The following is a 17,621-nucleotide window of genomic DNA, read 5'->3' on the forward strand; positions in this document are numbered from 1 at the left end:
CCTAGTTACCTATCCCACTCTTCTGCTCAGCCCTCCATTCCACCTGTGAAAAAAAGGAAAGGAAAAGGGCTGAGCCCTTCCTTTCATGGGAAGCCATAAACTATGTGATGTGAGAAATATCCTACCTCTTGGAGGCTACTAGATTGAACATGTAAGAGCCTGCAGACTTTGTAAGCTTCTTCCATTACTTACATTAAGGTGGGAAGAGACTGTACAGTGCTACAGCCAAAGAGGGGTATGGAGACAAATTAGAGCATATTTATCTCAAATCAAAGTGTTGCTTCCACAGGATATGGGTGCTGTAGACCCCAGGGCACTCCCCAGCCAGCAACTAAAGCACCACAGAGCCTTTTCCTCACACACACATAGCGACACACAGACACACTCATCCCTCCCTGGTGGGATGAGGAGGAGAATCAGGCCTGACTGATGCCCAGCAGTCCCTGAGCAGTGCACCCCTTCTCCCCATTTGCCCCCCAAATTTTCCTGCTAAGCATGACATCCTATGACGTGGCATGTCCCTTGGATCTTGTGGGATCGGCTGTCCTGGCTGTCTTTCCTCCCAGCTCCTTGTGACCCCCGGCCTCCTTGCTGGTGGGGTGGTGTGATAGGCAGAAAAGGCCTTGACTTTGTGTACTTTGCTCAGCAGTTAGAAAAATATCTCTCTATTAGCAACACTGTTCCCAGCTACTATGAAGAAAATTAAGTCTATCCCAGCCAAATCCAGCACAGGCAGCCCGTACAAATGTAAATACGTTTCTCTTTCTAGATCAATTGTAACACAGTATGAATTGTAGTTTGAGATCCTTACTGAAGTTCCTGTACTTGAAGAATCTGATATCAGCTGATGTAATCCTTGTTTTTATCACTCATCTTTTTCTGACTCCTCCAAATCAGATGTGTTGAGACTGTAGCATTTTGTATAGTTCACATTTTGATAAAGACAGAAAAAGGCTTCCATAGGAATTATCTCATAGACAGTCTCACTATTTCTGAATTTTCTTAATTCCTGATTTTGTATGAAACTTATGGGAAGATTTAGTATGAAGTTCCATCTATACAATAGTTTAGCTAATTAGACATGAGTAAATCTTGCTGCTGCAGCTTTTTGCAGACCTCCTATCCCATACTGAGAGGTAAAATTAAGTTATATTAGTTATTATAAAAAGCTGGTATTGACTTTGCATGTTTATAATGAGACTTTCAAAATACCAGCTTAGTTTTTTACAGGTTTGTTAGCTGACTTGACATCATGGCAGTTTTTGGATGTGGCTTTCTCTGGTCCTGCCTCCAGCTCCATGTGATGATGTTTTTGTGTGATGCATTCATTCTGGACTTCTTAGAAGAAGTCTGTATTATTGTCAAGTCCTCAGAATTAATGCAACATACTAATATAGATACACGTGGTTGTCCTAAAGAAAAATGCAAACACCCATGCAAGCCAACCCCCCGGTTGGCAGCTCCTTGACATGTCTCATAAGCCAGAGACTTGCAGAGGCTCTGCTGCTGTTGTCAGGAAGGAGTGTAATGGGCAGAAGTTCACTGTGACAACTGAGACTTGAATTTCACAAGTGAAGTGCTGCATCCTCCAGGCGACTTAGAGGCACTTACAGGCCAAGCAGTTGGTAACACAGATAGTCTGCTGCTGACAACCAAACCTCAAGATTGCTGTTGTTTGGTGGGTTTGCTAAGGCGGGTGGGTGGGTGGTGCAGCTTTTACTTTGGTTAACTAATGCATCGCATTCCAAAGAAGAGGATAATCCTGGATTAAGCAACATCTGTTAACAGTGGGTCAAAGTTATAGCTTAGTTCAGGGAAGGGAGGGAAAAATGAGACTTAGGAGCTGGTGTTGCATTGTTTTGGACAAGTGTTTTTTTCTGGAGACTCCTTGTTAAACCTGGGTGACTGCTGCTGCAACTTTTACCTTCACCGGGCACGGCAGCTCTTAGTACAGCGTAGGCACACAGCCTTAACAATCAAGTGTTAAGCAATTAGCTGTCTCAATCTCAAAGCTGCTGCTCCAGTACATCACTCCAGGGCATGCACATGATTCTTCTTGAACTGTTTGTATGTCTGCTATGTCCTGTTTACATTCAGGAAGGGTATTTTTTTGTACTTATGACTTTTCTCCCACAAAACCTGGAGTTAAAAGGATTTATTTTGGGGTGCAGAAAAGTAAACAAAACTAGTCATTTGGACAAATGGCTATATATTAATGTAATGTGAAAAATGTGGTGGGGTAAAATGATTGGAAATACCTTGTGTTCAAGAACTGATCACTAATGCTAAAAAAATTGTTTCTGTTCCAGTATATTAGCTGAAAAAAATAAGTAACCTGACAGTTGTATTCTGAATAGATATTCTTAGCAGGAATTGGTAACATTTTAGATGAAAATAATCTTGATTGTGAAGTCTCATTTTTGGTTAACAATTTAATGGTGAGATCACATTTGTCATATATGGGCCCATAATAATAATATTAAAGTTTGCATCTAATGAAGTGAATATTCCATATGGCAAATGGTCAGTCTGCCTAAAGGCTGAAGTGAGGGAGAGACTTACCCATTTCTGTTTTATGAGGCTTTTGGGAAATAGAAGTGACTGGTTGTTCCAGACTGGTCTGGCTTGTAGTTGCCTATGAGCAAACATAATGCCAGTATGAATAGCCGGATTTTTTTACAACCATGGACATTGGAGCACAAAGTTGACAAGCCTTTTCAAGCACTGATGATAGTTTTGGGGAATATTTTGGAAGGTTTTAATAACCTAAAAAATGTAGCTGAATTCAAAATCTTGTCAAGTTTGGATTTGTTTATGGGGTTGGTTTGTTTGTTTTTTGTTGGGTTTTTTTTGTTTTTTGGGTTTTTTATAGTTTTTGTAGATTTGGTTTATAAAATTAATTTGGAAACTTTCAGCTTTCAGCAACTGTTAAATGCCTCATTTGTTCAAATATTGACTAATAAATGTGAAAATTGAAGAAAACTTTGTGTGTTTACAACTTTAGAAAGTACTTTGAGGAAAAAAATTTACAAATGCTTAATTTGTTATTCAGATTTCTTCTGTGTGCTATTATTGACCTGACAGATTTGGAGCTGGCTCTCTGTAGATGAGTTTCAGTAGAGTATTAGTCCACACAGACAGAAGATTATTAACTTGTACAATAGTCTTTTTGCATGGGTTTGTTCCTGCCTTGTCTCCCTCCCCTCTCCAAACCTTTCATGAGAGAGCATAGGAAGTGCTTGTTGCACACCTAAGTAGGTAACTGCTGCTGCCAGTGCACATGGGAGGCAGCAGATGAACCTGACACACGGGAGGTGCTATAAGAAGGCCCAGGTGGAGGGGGAGAAATTAATGGAAAGCAACTTAGAGTGGGCAAAGGTGCTGCGGATAAGCCTAGAAGGTGTAGTTGTGTCTTGAGGAATGGCTTAGAAAAGGGAGCAGAGATGAGGAAAGATGGGAAGAGGGCTGTGGGCAGCCTGGATAGATATCTGAACCCGTGGTGATGTGGGAAATGCGGTTGGGGGAAACTGCAGAGGGATGTAGGTTGGAAGAGGTGAAAATGCAAAGCAAAAATTTTTGGTCTGTCTTTATGGAAACAAAGATTCATAATGAGGGCAAGGAGGGATGGTCAGACTCCCAAGAGAAGAAGAGTGTGGCTGGAAAGTAGGAACCACGTGTGGTAAAAAAAGAGGAGCCACAGTCAAGCCCCCTTGAAGCTAAGGTTCTTCCTACAGAAGTTTCAAGACCAAATGAAGGAAGTGTTGATCTATAAGATTTTTCTCTTACATGATCTTTAGTACTTGAGTTTTATCTCTAACTTCTGCTAATTTTAGAAATACATCTTTTAAAAAATTCAATTTTTCATCCATCTCTAGACTTATGCATTTCTGTTTGTTTTCTCTATTCTTTGTTTTTCTTACCCTACACTGTTTCTCTTTTTCGTTTCAGTCTCTTCAGTACTAGTTGTTCACATTGCAGTAGTACCGAAAATGTCCTCTGTGAATGGCAAGATGCCTCTAATCAGGAAAGTTTATTCTGATTCAAGTCATTAGTCTTGACATTTTAATTAATTTTGAAAACATTCTTTCTGAGTATTTCTTTGTCAATAATTATTAAAATACTCAAGACCCTCATATCCAAAAAAAAACCCCACTATGCACCCTTATGCTTTAAAAGCAAAGAAAAGGGGTTAAGGGACCTTTCTCACTTTTTAAAAGCACCTTCTTATATGGATATTTCTCTGTAGGAGTCTATTTACTGGGAAAATATGGGCAGAAGAAAATCAGAGAAATCCAAGAACGAGAGGCAGCTGAGTACATCGCCCAAGCACGAAGGCAGTACCATTTTGAAAGTAATCAGAGGACGTGCAATATGACAGGTAAGATAAGGAAAAAGCCACTGTTCTCAAAAAGGGGGAGGTGTTCAGGGATTTATGCTACATATTGTCAGGATGGAAGAGGAATAAGAAATGTAGGTAAATTCAAAATCTTAATTGAATACTGGTGCATAAATAGAGTTGTTTTGCAAATAAAGAGAGTCTGAAGAGTAGAGGATTAAAGGGATCTTAGGGGACATCTGAACGCTTACGCATCAATACACATACAAGTACACATGCAGGTTACAATTTTTTTGTCACTTCAGGATCCTTTTGCGTTAATCTGCATGTGGTGTTGAGGTGTGAAATAGCACTCAGATTCAAACAATACTGAATTTACAGCAGGATTGTTTTATTCATTATAGCACATCGTTAGTAAGCAACATGGAGAACTTGCTGGGTAATTTTTAATAAGAAGCACATCAGCCCATCAGTTTCCTATGCAGTTAGAAGGTACCTTACTAGCCAGAGAGCAGAAAGTGAAAGTACTTACAGCACCAGTCTTAGGATTTTTGGAAAGGAGATGACAGAGAAGAGTTTTAAAAAATTCCTTGCCATTGTAAATGCAGGCCATTCAAAACTATTTTTATTAAACAAATTAGGCAGCATTTTCTTTTTCTGTTGAAATTTGTAATGGCTTCTTGGGTGGCTGTAAGTTCAACCTGTTTACCCTGACCAATTGGTATTTAATTTTCATCTTCTCCATTTTGTACTGCTGGGAGTGATCTTGCTGCAAGGACTAAGTTTTTCTTTGCCCTTCTTTGTACAAAGTATCTTGTGTTTGGCAGCATGCATTCCTGACAAGATTTTTCATACTTTGTTCTTATTATTTATCATGTTTTTTATTTCCTGTTCCATCATGTAACAGCCGATCAGACATTGTTCTGAAAGTAAAGCATTTTTTCCCACTAGCTTTCTCTCGTTTAGAACATACCTTTCTCCAGTTCTCATCAGACAAAATAAACCTCAGATCTTTTTCTTCTCACTGGAAGAAATGCAGCAGTGTAGGTTTTCAGCAGATTTTTTTCTGGGGAGTTGGAGGCATGTATATGCAGGATGTGAGTACACATTTGCATCTCGAGCCAGTAAAACCACATGGCCATGTAAGAGCAGCATTGTGCCCCAGCTTGTGAGAGGCACACAGGTTACTGCACTTCTGAGTACTCCTGGGATTTCCTATTTCACTTGTTCTCCCAGTTTTGCTTGTTGAGCAATGGGATGTACATCCTATAGCACCTGTTCAGTGTGAGCTGAGGGTGGGTTTATGATGGGGTTTGCTTGTTGATGTTGACAGGTTTTGTTGTTTGGTTTTCTTCTTTTAATAACAGTACTGTCAATGCTCCCAACATTGAAGGATGCCTTAATGCATCAGTTAAACTCTGAGAGTCTCACATCCCTTCTTAAAAATAGGTAAGACTGTCTTAAATGCATTGAACTCCACTTGTTTTGATGACAAGTGTTTTTCAAAATGTATAATGTAGAGAACATGCAGAATTTTGCTTCAGTGTCCCATTGAATCATTAGTCTTAAGGTATTTTGAAATGACTATGTAAATATTTTGTCATGTTAGTTGTATTTTGATAGGTATGGCTGGCATTTTCCAAAAATTACAGGAAATAATACCTCCTTTAAGGTGCTGCAGTGAGAGCCATGTTTTTTGTTGAAGTGGGTATAAGATAGGTAGATAAAAGTACTTAGAGGATCTAATCCTCTAAACAGAACAGAATATTTTGTGTGAGTTGTTGATGTTGTGTTTGTAAAAATGTTTATGTAATCTTACCAAGTTCAGACATGAGTAGTAGTGGAAAGTATCCAAGCTGAGATTGAAAAGGCATGTAAGTGATGAGAAGTAATTTTTTAAATTTTATTTTTGAAGTAGAACTAATAGGGACATGTCATACATTAACAGAAACGCTTCCCTGTCAGAAAACATCTTGGAATTCCTTACAACTGCAGGAACAAATAGCCTATTTTTAAATACGTAAAGTGCATAATGGCATACCTTAAATGTAAATTGCTTGGCATATGGCACAGAGTAAAAGTATTATGTAGGCAGTTAACACAGGATTTCTGACTCACTCTAGACTGTCTTTCTAGTTTACCTCCCACTAGTTTATTTATACACCTATAACTTCAGCTGTCCAGCATTTAATAGGTTACATATTCAGTCACTGTTTTTTTCAGTCCAAAAACTTCCACAGCAGAGCAGCATGATTTAAAGGGGGAATTGCAGCCTGAATGATGTTTTTGTAATAAACTATCTGAGGATTTGCAACTGTTACTGAATAGTATTTACCCCAAACAATGAGGGATTGGGAAAGGTCAATTCTAATGATATAAATGTATTTATCATAATAGAAGTCTTATTCAATGAAAAAATTAAACTGAATGAACAAAAGAGCTTGTGGATCACCATATATGTCATCAGAACTGTGCAGCAAGTAGTCTGCAACAGTTTGTAATCCTTTGTTCAGTGGTGAAGACATATGATACCTTAGTTTGTTCTCTGTAGTAAGCGTTCTTTTATTAAAATACACCTGCTATGTCTAACTTTTTTGACCAGTTGAAACAGTCACGGGATACAATGATGCACCTCTGAATTCCCACAATCCTAGTGAAAATAGAGATTAAGCTTTTTTGTTGTTATTGGTATGCACTTACGAAAACAGAAATTTTTTTTAATGCTTGTTATATCAACATTCTGTAAGCATGGATGACCATTTAGAGTGTATCTTACAGTGGAATTTGTGTCTTAATGCTTCTTATTTTGGCTTACACTGAGAAAGTTTTAACTGGATGCTTGAAAGTTTTGAACTGAAATGTAGGGAAGGGGTTGTGAAGGTACAGATAATGGAATCAGCCATCAAAGCTCACTCCACTTTGAAGTGATTCTTTGAAGAAGCTCTGCTACGCATGGAGGTATAGATTTCGTTGCTTTCCACTTCCATTTGAGAAGATCAATCAAATGTCTCCAGACCTTTAAGTGCTGTTGTTGTTGAATATACAAAAGAGCAGATGTAGAGATTTACCTTTCTTAATGTCCCTGAAGATGTATTATTTTTCTCACATAATCTGTGGTGTGGCTTAACATGTTATGGATCTATATTATCATATGTTACAGGTACGTAATAATCTTTAACTTAAAATCCATTCAATTCCTTAAATTTGGGGTGGCCAGAGGTGTAAGGAGGCTGAAGTCTTCTGGTTTCTAGAGAAATTTTTGAAGAGGGAACAGCATCCAAGACCATAGATACTCTTGCTTGGCCTGTCCTCCTCTTTTTAGAGCCCAGTGATTGGATAAGATAAGGTGAAGTCCCTGCTTCTGCAGCCTTGCAGATGTTGCTCATCTACCACCTCTTCAGCACTTGGCTTTATTCCAAACCTCTGGTTTCTGTTTGCATTGTCCTTTGCTTTCGTAGCAAGTAATGGCCTTCCAAATAAATAAACGTGAAGTAAAAGTTGAGTTTTTAGTAGCAGCTGAGTCTTAGTAAATTGTAGGAGATGAAGACTGAACAATTAATTTATACTGTTAGGCTTAATATTTGCAGACTTCAACTGTTATCTGGCTGCTGCCTTACACTGTAAGGAGAAGCTCTGTAAGCATGAGCTCTAGAAAATGTTTTGATGTAAAATGTGCAAGTGTAGTTGGCTGATGATGTATTGGCTTCTCTATCTCTCTTCATTCTGCATGGAGAACTTACCCCTGATAAGTAACAACTATAGCTTTGAGTCCCATTATATGTTTTATGTATAGAAATATTACAGTATTTTTTACAAAGTCCTTCCTTTGTTTTGCTTTAGCAAAGCTTTAAAAACCTGCACAGAGTAGCTTGTGAAAAGTGTGCAAATTGGTTTTGTGTTTGCCGTGGGTCCTTGTATCTCTTTCAGCTATTGTTTATTTAATCTCTCTAGTTTTTAGAGTTGTAGATAATAGTTTATTGTATCAGTTTATTCACATTATTTGATAGTGGTGAACTTAAAACTTCTTTGTGTAAGTGATAGAATGTTCAAACTACTGCCAAAGTGCACCTGTTGTGCCTGTAAAGAGAAATGATTTCTAGTGAGAAGTGCTGGGGTTTGGGGGGTTTTTTTGGTAAACTAGGTTACTGTAAAGTATAGGTTAATTTGAACTCTTGGCTCTAAATATTTAAGTGTTAATTCTGATCCTAAGAAATTAACAAAGGTTTCCCTAAATGACTTTTACAATATATGTCTTCCACAATAGACAAACTGTAGCCATTCTTTACTGACAGTGCTTAAACAGGTGAGAACGACTGGTGAAAATTTTGGATGTTAGCTTGCTCTTATTCCTGCTACTGCTGCTGTGTTGCTAAGATTACCTCTGGATAGTAGTTATAAATATGCAGTGTACTTCAGGCAGGTGTATCTCTGCAATTGACAGTCTTGCGTTGTTGACTACAGAACATAAACTTCTAGGAATTGGTCAGGTCAAAGAAGTGAACACACCTCAACAAAAGAGAAAAGATCAGCATGTATTGGTGTGGACGGTGCAAGACAGATGGTTGTGATCTCTTTGGTTTTTGATGATCAAATATAAACTTTATAAACTTTAAACACGTCAGGGAATGGTAATTCTTGCAAAAAAGTAGGAAATAGAAATTCTGATCCTGCATTTATTATACACAGGAAGTCCTGCTGGACTGAGTCTATATTAAATACATAGAGAGTCAAGGCCCCAGAAAAGACCAGTTTATACCATCAGTGGCTTTTTCTGACTGCATACTGTAGTAACTCAAAACTGATCATGTAAGTGTGTAATTGACATCACTAAATGCTACATTTCTAGATCAAGGTTTGAATATCTTTCCTGTGCCTTTATAGTGTGTTGTTTATATACTGCTTTCTTGAACAAGGCCTTTCTTGAACGAGATATAGACCTGGATATTATTTGAATAATTATGGTAGATAAATAAGTTCGCCTTAGAGCACTGCTGTGTCATTTAACATACTTGTTAATTTCCAAGTAAAATATAATTCTTAATATATCCATTTATTTTTCCCACAGGCCAGCAAACAAGTTAGAAATATGGGAGGATTTAAAGATAATAAGTAAGTGAAAATGAAAGATTACATTTGCATAATTATTTAGCTTAGATTTAAAATGTCTTTTACACCATTTAAAACAACTTTACACTGGGTTGTTTCAGTAGATATGAAGATAGTGTAACACGCATGGCAAACCTCCTCCCTGCCCCTGTACCCCCAAAGGCTTTTCACGAAGGAACTTTTCTTAGCCTCATGGGAAGTTAGAAGCTCAGAGACCAACGTGAAGAATTTTATTTGCCTTCCTGCTACTCTACTCAGTGAAACTTTGTGAGACCTTTCTGTGCCATTGCAATAAAATGAAACTAGTTTCAGAAATTGTGTGCTGGATGTAGTAGAAATTCAATCAGAAATGTAGGCCAGCCCTTACATGGCCAGCAGTTCCCTTTTTTTGAACCTGTTGGAGAGAACCACTATAGCAGTGGTCATGAAACCTTTGCATCATCTTCGTATTTATTGGCTGATGGAAGCAGCGGAAGAGAAGGAAAAAGTAAACTCTGATAATTATGCAGTGAAATACTACTTTTGGTTTTTTCTCCTTTTCATAACACCTTTACAAATCCTACTTTTGATCTGAATCCTTTCTTCCCATCTCTATATCTATTCATGGTGCTTCTTCTCTACACTCTCATTGCCTACTGGCTGGTAGCTGATGCTCATTTTAATTTTCCTCCTTTAGATCTCAGCTGCTTCTGTCTTAGGTAACTTTTTTGACAAGATGCAGTTGGGTCTGAATTGCATGATGAGGGCTAACATAGACTGTGTATTTCCTGGCCTAATGAAGAAAGATGATTTTGACACTAAACATTTTCCTTCTGGAAAAACTTGTATGATTTTTATTTTCTCAAAATAACTTGTGTAACGTGCAAAATAATATTAATATAGGACTTTAAATGGGACACTTTAGATGTAGATCCAGCACATGAGACTCATGACCATCTTGGGTATGTGTTGTGAAAACGTGTTATGACAACCAGTGAGAGAAATGTGACTGCATATTTAAAAGTTATCAGCACTTGTGAGTCTTGGAGAGCACTCTCTCCCTTGACTCATCCCCATTTCCCTGACTTTGCAGTTACTCTGTTCTGTCTTTCCAAGGTTTCACACGAAGTATTGTCGCTGTGTACAGCACCTGTATGCTGGTCGTTCTCTTGCGGGTCCAGTTAAACATCATCGGCGGTTACATCTACCTGGATAACGCCGCGCTCGGCAAGAACGGCACAGTAAGGGTCTTGCTTTGTTTCAGAGGTAGCACTTGCACTTCCTTGGAAGGGAAAGGATTATTTGGTGAGATAAAAAGGGCATAGCTTAGGAGTATTGGAATGAAACCAAGGGTGCTTACAAGAGTGGGGTACGTGCAAGCATTACTGGCAGTATGATATATTGATGTCCTTTGACAGGATCTAAATTTGGATGATGTGGTGATACTGTTGCTTACCTGAATACCTGCAATATTGAAGAATACCTCTTGTCTGCATTTGTCTTGCTTGAAGAAGGCTTCTTTCTATCTGAACATGAAATTATTTCTTTGCTTTAATTTTTTGTGAAATGGTAATATTGTGTGAATGATCTGTGTGAATATGTAAGCAAAAGTGTATGTATTATTAGGTCTTCCTAGTACATACGTTAATTCCTCCACTTAAATTTTTCTGAGATTAAAGAAGGAAAACGTTGTCTTTGAAATTTTGACTATTTGGTTTAACTCCAAAAGGCCATCTATCTAAATGTCTGTTGGTGGGGGCAAGCAAGGTGGATGACCTGTAGTGTATCACTGCTCAATAAAAATAGATTAATCCCACAGTAAGGAAGTACCTGTTGTAGGGAGTGGTACCTGCAAATTGCTGGATGGCATATCTAAAAATAATGGATACAAGCTGATTAGTTCTTATCTGCCCCCCCCTGTGATAGCTCCTACTGAGAGTCAAGGAACAGCAGCATGTCAAGGCAGGATGGGGAAAAGCTTTCATTAGGAAGGCCAGAGTTGACTGAGGTCATGCTTCATTTTGTAAAACCTGAAAAAGCTGTTTTAGAAGGGCAAGATGAGTTTGGACTAGAAACATGTTTCCTTTCTGTTAGTTTCTCAATAGAGAAGTGGGTTGACAGGGTCAACTCTGAGGCATTCCATTGGGACAAACTGGAATCCTGTCTTGGTTTCTGGAAGCTTCTTTTCTGTCCGATAAGCTTTTGTTAGATTTCAGCATAAATAACTAATCCACTAGATTTAATTTCTGGGGTGGTGGAGGGTCTAGTTTCACCTGCAATGCAGGTTTTTAAGAGACTTTCCTGTATATGAATGAAAAGTGAAAGATTTTTCTGAGCCACTGAAGATGAAAGAGAGATCTGTATAGGTTTGAAGAAAAGAATGCCAAAGGACTTACGACAGACCTGGGGGTTGACAGGCAAGAAGAGTCAGTACAGAGTTGAAGAGAGTGGGGGAATGTTTTTGCTCTAGAGTATTACAAAGATTAAGGAAATTATTTTTGAAATTATTTTTGCATTGTTCTCTACTGTTGACATGTTACATAACTGTTGGGGTTTTTTTTTCCCCCACAGACACCACTAGCTCCCCCTGAAGTTCAGCAGCAATATTTATCAAGCATTCAGCACCTTTTGGGAGATGGTATGGTGCTTATTTTGAGCTAAGTACACTTACAAAATTCTGTTTTTGAGACTTGAACAAATCATTAGAATAATTTTTACTTTCTTCCTTTTAGGACTGACTGAGTTGATAACTATTGTTAAACAAGCTGTGCATAAAGTTTTTGGAAGGTAAGAGCCTGTATTTCTCTGTGGCTAGCTTTTAAGTTTTATTGTGATGACTGTTCCCAAAACAGTTTTATTAGAACTGGGTGGGGAAAGCAGGCACGTTGACTTTTTCAAAACGATGCTTTTATTATAGCAAGCTGTCTGCCAGAGCAAATCCATGTAGCTGATTGGAATCTTGTTTCTTGTGAACATGTATGGCAGCCGGTGAGCCTGTGGTACAAGGGACAAAGAGAGTCCACTGGTGGGACAGTCCCTAGTATCAAAGAACCTCCCCAGGTTAGGGTGCCAGAAAAGGCTTCCCCCAGGATGCTCTGCTTTGGTATGTTAATGTACCCCAGCTCTGCTTCCCTGGTTGGCCCGTTGGCCTCCCTGCCCCTTTATACCTTTTGTGTCCCATGCCCTAGAAGGTTCTCCACCCAGGTTCCCCCCACTGGCCCTTGCCCGATCACCACTCCCTCAGACTTTCCCATTGGCTCCCATTCCCCAGTCCCGCCTGTGTACCGCCCCTGTGCCCTTAGACCGGTGGTCCCTGATGCTCTCCCTGCTCCCGTTTATAAACCTGGACCTTCCCGTGTTCTTTGTCCCTGGAACCCTTCATGAGGGTGGCTGCATTAAACTCCTCCCGTGGAACCCCATAGGAAGTCCCTTCCCAGATCTTTGTCGTCAATCCATGGAGCTATCCATGCATGTGTGAGTGCGTGGTGCTCCTGCCGAGCACTTTGCTAAGGGGGTGCTCTTAGGAAGGTGGCAGCACCTCACTCTCCAGCACCGACAGGCCGCCGGAGATGGCGACAAACATGTTCTTGGTAGAAGGAGAAAGCAGCGTTACTCATTTTGCAATCAGTACTGTAGTCTTTTTCCTTTCCAGTATTTCCCTTAAGCAGACCCTGTCTCTTCTGGAGCTGGAACAGAAATTTAAGGATATCAGGGAAGTAGTGGAACATAAAGATTTGGATCAGATTGCATCTTACTCTCCCTTATGTCATTATCTGATGCCAGATGAAGAAAACCCCTTGGCTAGCCAGGTACTTGATTCAGTTCCTTTCACCTACCTTTTTTCATTCTGCATTTTTATTTGGGTTTTTTTTGGAGAAGTAAGGGTGCATAACAGTCCTCTAGTGACCATGGCATCTGTGTCTTTAATAAATGGCAAAGCCTCTTCCGTCATAAATCAAGTGTCTTTATCTCTTTAATCTAGGCACAGTTGTATTTCCTTCAGATTTGATAGAAAACAAGTGTCACCCTCAGAATGTCAGCTTTGTGCTCAGAAATGCAGCCCAGTTAATGCCTTTAGCCCATGACAGCTGCTGTGACACAGCACAGCTTAGCTCAGCCCTAAGCTAAATTGTATCACCTGCACTTGAGTACCAGCAAAGTTCATGGAGTGTTGGAGCATCTTGGCTCGTGCACAAGAGAATGGTGTGCTGGAGTCCTTTGATGCTTTGGGCTGAAAAAGGAACAGGAGTCAAGAGAAAAGTGTGTCTAATCTCAGCTGTAACATTAATTTCTTAATTTTGTGAAGGTGTTTGTCTCCATCCACAGCACAGGCTGGAGAAAACTCATTCTTCACTTGGTATTACACTGGTATAATGAGGAAACCTGAGCTTCAGCATGTGACTACATGCACTTATTCCTTTAACTTAAGCTGATATGCTGCATTTAATTCAGTATTGAAGGTCAGAATTGGAAAGATGACTTGCTCAAATAGTTTGGTATTCCTGCTAGTACTGGTTTTTAGTTAAAAAAAAAATCCTACAGTGACCATTTAAAACACAAATTATAGAGAATCTGATTTACAACAGTATTTTCTTTTATATATCACTTGTACATCCTGACTTAATTCTGTGATACTCAACTTTTCTATTTCTGCTCTTACAGTTGCTGATGGCACTTACTAAATAGTATCTGTCTTTGGTTTTTCTAGGCCTGTGGACTCACAGAAAGAGACATTGCTACAATTAAATTACTGAATGAAACTAGAGATATGCTAGAAAGGTATAGAGAAATATTGAGTATTCACATTAAACTCCTCCTGAAAACTTGTTTATGTAAGACAATTACTTGCATATAAAAAGCTGACAACTTCTCATTTGAGAAATGTGGCCATTCTGAATTAAACTTTTTATATTTATCAGTTGTAGGTTGGGATTTTCAAAATTCATGAGCTCTGAAACTTTTTAAGAAATAATGCTGCCTTAACGAGATACCCAGGATGTCCTTGACAGTCAGACCTATTCTCTCTTCCTCACATGCTCTGTAGTTATGTAGGAACAGAGAGGTACTTCTCTTCTGCTAAAGCAGGGTAAATGGAGAGTAATTTTATTGGATTTACTTGCTTTAATAAAGTGAACACCGGTATTGGCTTATTGGAATTTATTTTTAATGCATGGTTTTGAGGGTGGTTGTATGTGCCCTTTTACCAGAGAGCTGGTAAAAATGAGGCTTTTATAATAAAGGTAGGATATGAGGGAAATGAGACAAGTGTCAAACTATTCTTACCATTTATAAGGTATTGGTATTACCAATGGTAAAGCTATTACCATTGCCAGGGATGGGGGGCACTTTTAGGATCAGTCCCTTCTATGTTATTACTTAGTAAGAAATAGAAGTGAGGAATGCTTTAGGTTTATCTGTGTTTTAGTAATCTTAGGGTAGAGTTCAGGTTGTTGATCATGAGGTGGCAGTGCTAGTGGCATTTGTCTGGCTCACACATCATCTCTGACGGGCGGCACACCTGTAGCACTGAATACTTGCAGGGCTTGTTAGTTTGAAAAAAATAAAACCCAGAAATAAAATCTTTTTTTCTATTATTCTTTATTCTCAGTCCAGACTTCAGTACAGTTTTGAGCACATGTTTAAATAGAGGATTCAGTCGACTGCTGGACAATATGGCAGAGTTTTTTAGACCTACTGAAAAGGACCTTTCTCAAAACAGCTCTGTAAATAGGTAAGAGGGAGCCAAAGCACCCATGGAGCTTTAGGTTTCACTGGTATGCAGATAAAATGCAGTAACATTCAGGATTTTCTACATCCTCCTAGAAGACTGTTTAAAAATAGCTTTTGTTTTCAAGTTAACTTTGGTTTTAAGCAGTGTGGTGAGGGCATTACAAATCCAAAAGCTGAGTTCAAATCCTTGAAATATTATTTCTCAAATACTAAAATTAAAACCTTGAATGATAACTGGATTTATGTATGTTTATTTTAGTAACTATTGGCTTTCAGATAGTTATGTTTTAATTTAAATATATACTATTTACATCACTTAAAATACCCCAAAGTCTTTTTTTGGCTATCTGCCTAAGCCTGGTTTAGTTTGAAATAGTGTGAAATTGTAGACTGGCACTTCTATGACCTGTCTACTTACACACACATGTGAAGACTGGCTAAACCATAATTCTCTTGCATGAGAAGCAAGTGTGAAACAGTGCAATAGGAACATGAACTGGAATTTGAATTGGTACTTCCCTATATAAAAGGAAAGGTTTGATATGAAGAAAAAACCCTTAATCCATAAATTTTAGTTTGCAGTCTTACAATTCTTCCTTTTTAAGTGGTAATTACTTAGAATTCTATAATCACAGTTTAGTGGCTTCATCTATGTCAGAGCAAGTCAATATTTTTTGTTCTTTCCTAGTCTTTCCAGTGTCAGTCTTCCTTTAGCCAAGATAATTCCCATAATAAATGGACAGATCCATTCAGTATGCAGTGAAACACCCAGTCACTTTGTTCAGGTAAGAATCTGCCTTATTTACAATATCCCAAGTAAAATCTTGAAATTAAGGTTGTATATTTCTTTTTAATAATTCTGTTTCATTTCAGTGGCTTTACAAAAAATAGAAAACAATTGCCATAACAAACTTTTTGTCAATTTGTATCTTCCAAAAATACACTGTTTTTCTAGAACTTCTTTCTTCTGCTGAACTGTGCAGAAGCACAGACTTCTTGTCTTGTCTTAGTTCTACTTGCAGGTCTGCTCATAAACCTTTCTAAAGTAAGAAATTCGTGTTGTGCCTGTGGGAGTACCAGGTGTTTTTCTTAAGAATTCTGTACTACAGCACAGGCAGGATAGGGGGGAATGCGTTTAATTAAGGAAGTTTATTTTTTACATTTCTTCCAGGACCTGTTGATGATGGAACAAGTGAAAGATTTTGCTGCTAATGTTTATGAAGCTTTTAGTACCCCTCAGCAACTAGAGAAATGACCTGCACATTTTTACAAATAGGTGGTGTATATATAACAAATCCCTGGCGACTACTGATTTTATAATGGTGTAGGAGTGGCAGACCAGCAGGAAGAGCACTCTGAGGAAAGTGGGAGTGAGCACATATTTTCTTTACAGAATTATGTTTCATCCATTAAAAATTTGTTGAAAGAAACATTGTAAGTGAACACTTTTCTATTAAAAAAGTGGTTAAACTCTTCTGTAATTCACTGGGTTGTTTTTATTGCATCTAAAAGGCATCTGGTGGCAGTATTACAGCAAGTTACTAAAAAACCCATTCGTTTGCCTGGGGTGTGTAAGTTTTGGGAAGAACTAATGATAGCGATCTAAGAATAGCACAGAGCAGCAGAATGAAGTAATGTTTTTTTCCTCTTCTTCCTCCAGATTTTTTTCTATAAAGTAAATCTTTTTCCCCTTAACTTTACGACTCTTGTTCCAAAGTCTTTCATTCTTCAGAAAGCCTTTGCCAATGGATGCATGTTCTTCTTGAACGAGCTGGGGGTCTGCTCTCTCTGTTACTTAATGCTAAAGGAATGTGGTTTTTCAGATGTTCTCTTGTTTATGCTGTTCAAACAGCTACACTGTACACATTACCTTGTAAATATTTTACCTTAATTTGTATTGAGCCCAAGTGTCCGTATTGTAATAAAATATTTTAATGTATAATTTGTATGTGTATTAACATTACTGGAAGGAAAAAGAATAACCTGACCTGGCCCATCACTCAAAATCCTGACAGTTGAAAGAATAGATTTAACTTACAGACTACTAATGTTGCACTCACGAACATTACTCAGGGAAAATAAACTTTCAATCTCTACACTGAAACAGAAACAATTCATGCTTTTTGTTGTCCTTTATCTCCTCTTCTTTGCAAGCTTCACCTTGTGTGTGTATCCCTACAAATCATGACACATGATGAGTTTGGAAATTTTTCAAGTTGGATGCAGTCTACCCTCTGCTTAAAATGTTGTCTCTTTGCCAAAGCTGAAGATCCCTAGCAACTCCTGATTGTCTTTTTTCAAGAGTTAGTCACTGAAGTATATGTTTTGTTTAATAGTCCACAGAAAGCACCCTGTTAACTGTGTAAAAACAAAGGCTGTAAAAGAAGAGGCAAGTTTTACCCATGTAAAAGTATACAAAATATAAAAACCCAACCCTCTCCCAGTTTACCTGTGTTTCAATAATGGATGG

The 17,621-nt window shown here is 38.4% G+C and overlaps 1 protein-coding gene across 1 annotated transcript in view; it reads left to right on the forward strand.

Moving 5' to 3' along the window:
* PEX3 (peroxisomal biogenesis factor 3) overlaps positions 1-17,321 on the forward strand; it is a 21,235-nt gene extending 3,914 nt beyond the window's left edge. Inside the window, exons 2-12 of the mRNA XM_082302083.1 lie at positions 4,247-4,378; positions 5,704-5,785; positions 9,402-9,445; positions 10,538-10,662; positions 11,993-12,059; positions 12,154-12,208; positions 13,074-13,230; positions 14,130-14,200; positions 15,030-15,152; positions 15,840-15,936; positions 16,323-17,321. Coding sequence (XP_082158209.1) covers positions 4,247-4,378; positions 5,704-5,785; positions 9,402-9,445; positions 10,538-10,662; positions 11,993-12,059; positions 12,154-12,208; positions 13,074-13,230; positions 14,130-14,200; positions 15,030-15,152; positions 15,840-15,936; positions 16,323-16,406 — 1,037 coding nt within the window. The 3' untranslated portion in view covers positions 16,407-17,321. The remainder of the gene's footprint in view (positions 1-4,246; positions 4,379-5,703; positions 5,786-9,401; positions 9,446-10,537; positions 10,663-11,992; positions 12,060-12,153; positions 12,209-13,073; positions 13,231-14,129; positions 14,201-15,029; positions 15,153-15,839; positions 15,937-16,322) is intronic.
* Positions 17,322-17,621: the final 300 nt, after the last annotated feature.

Source organism: Coloeus monedula (genome assembly GCF_965178545.1).
Source record: "Coloeus monedula genome assembly, chromosome: 2".
NCBI classification, from domain to species: Eukaryota; Metazoa; Chordata; class Aves; order Passeriformes; family Corvidae; genus Coloeus; species Coloeus monedula.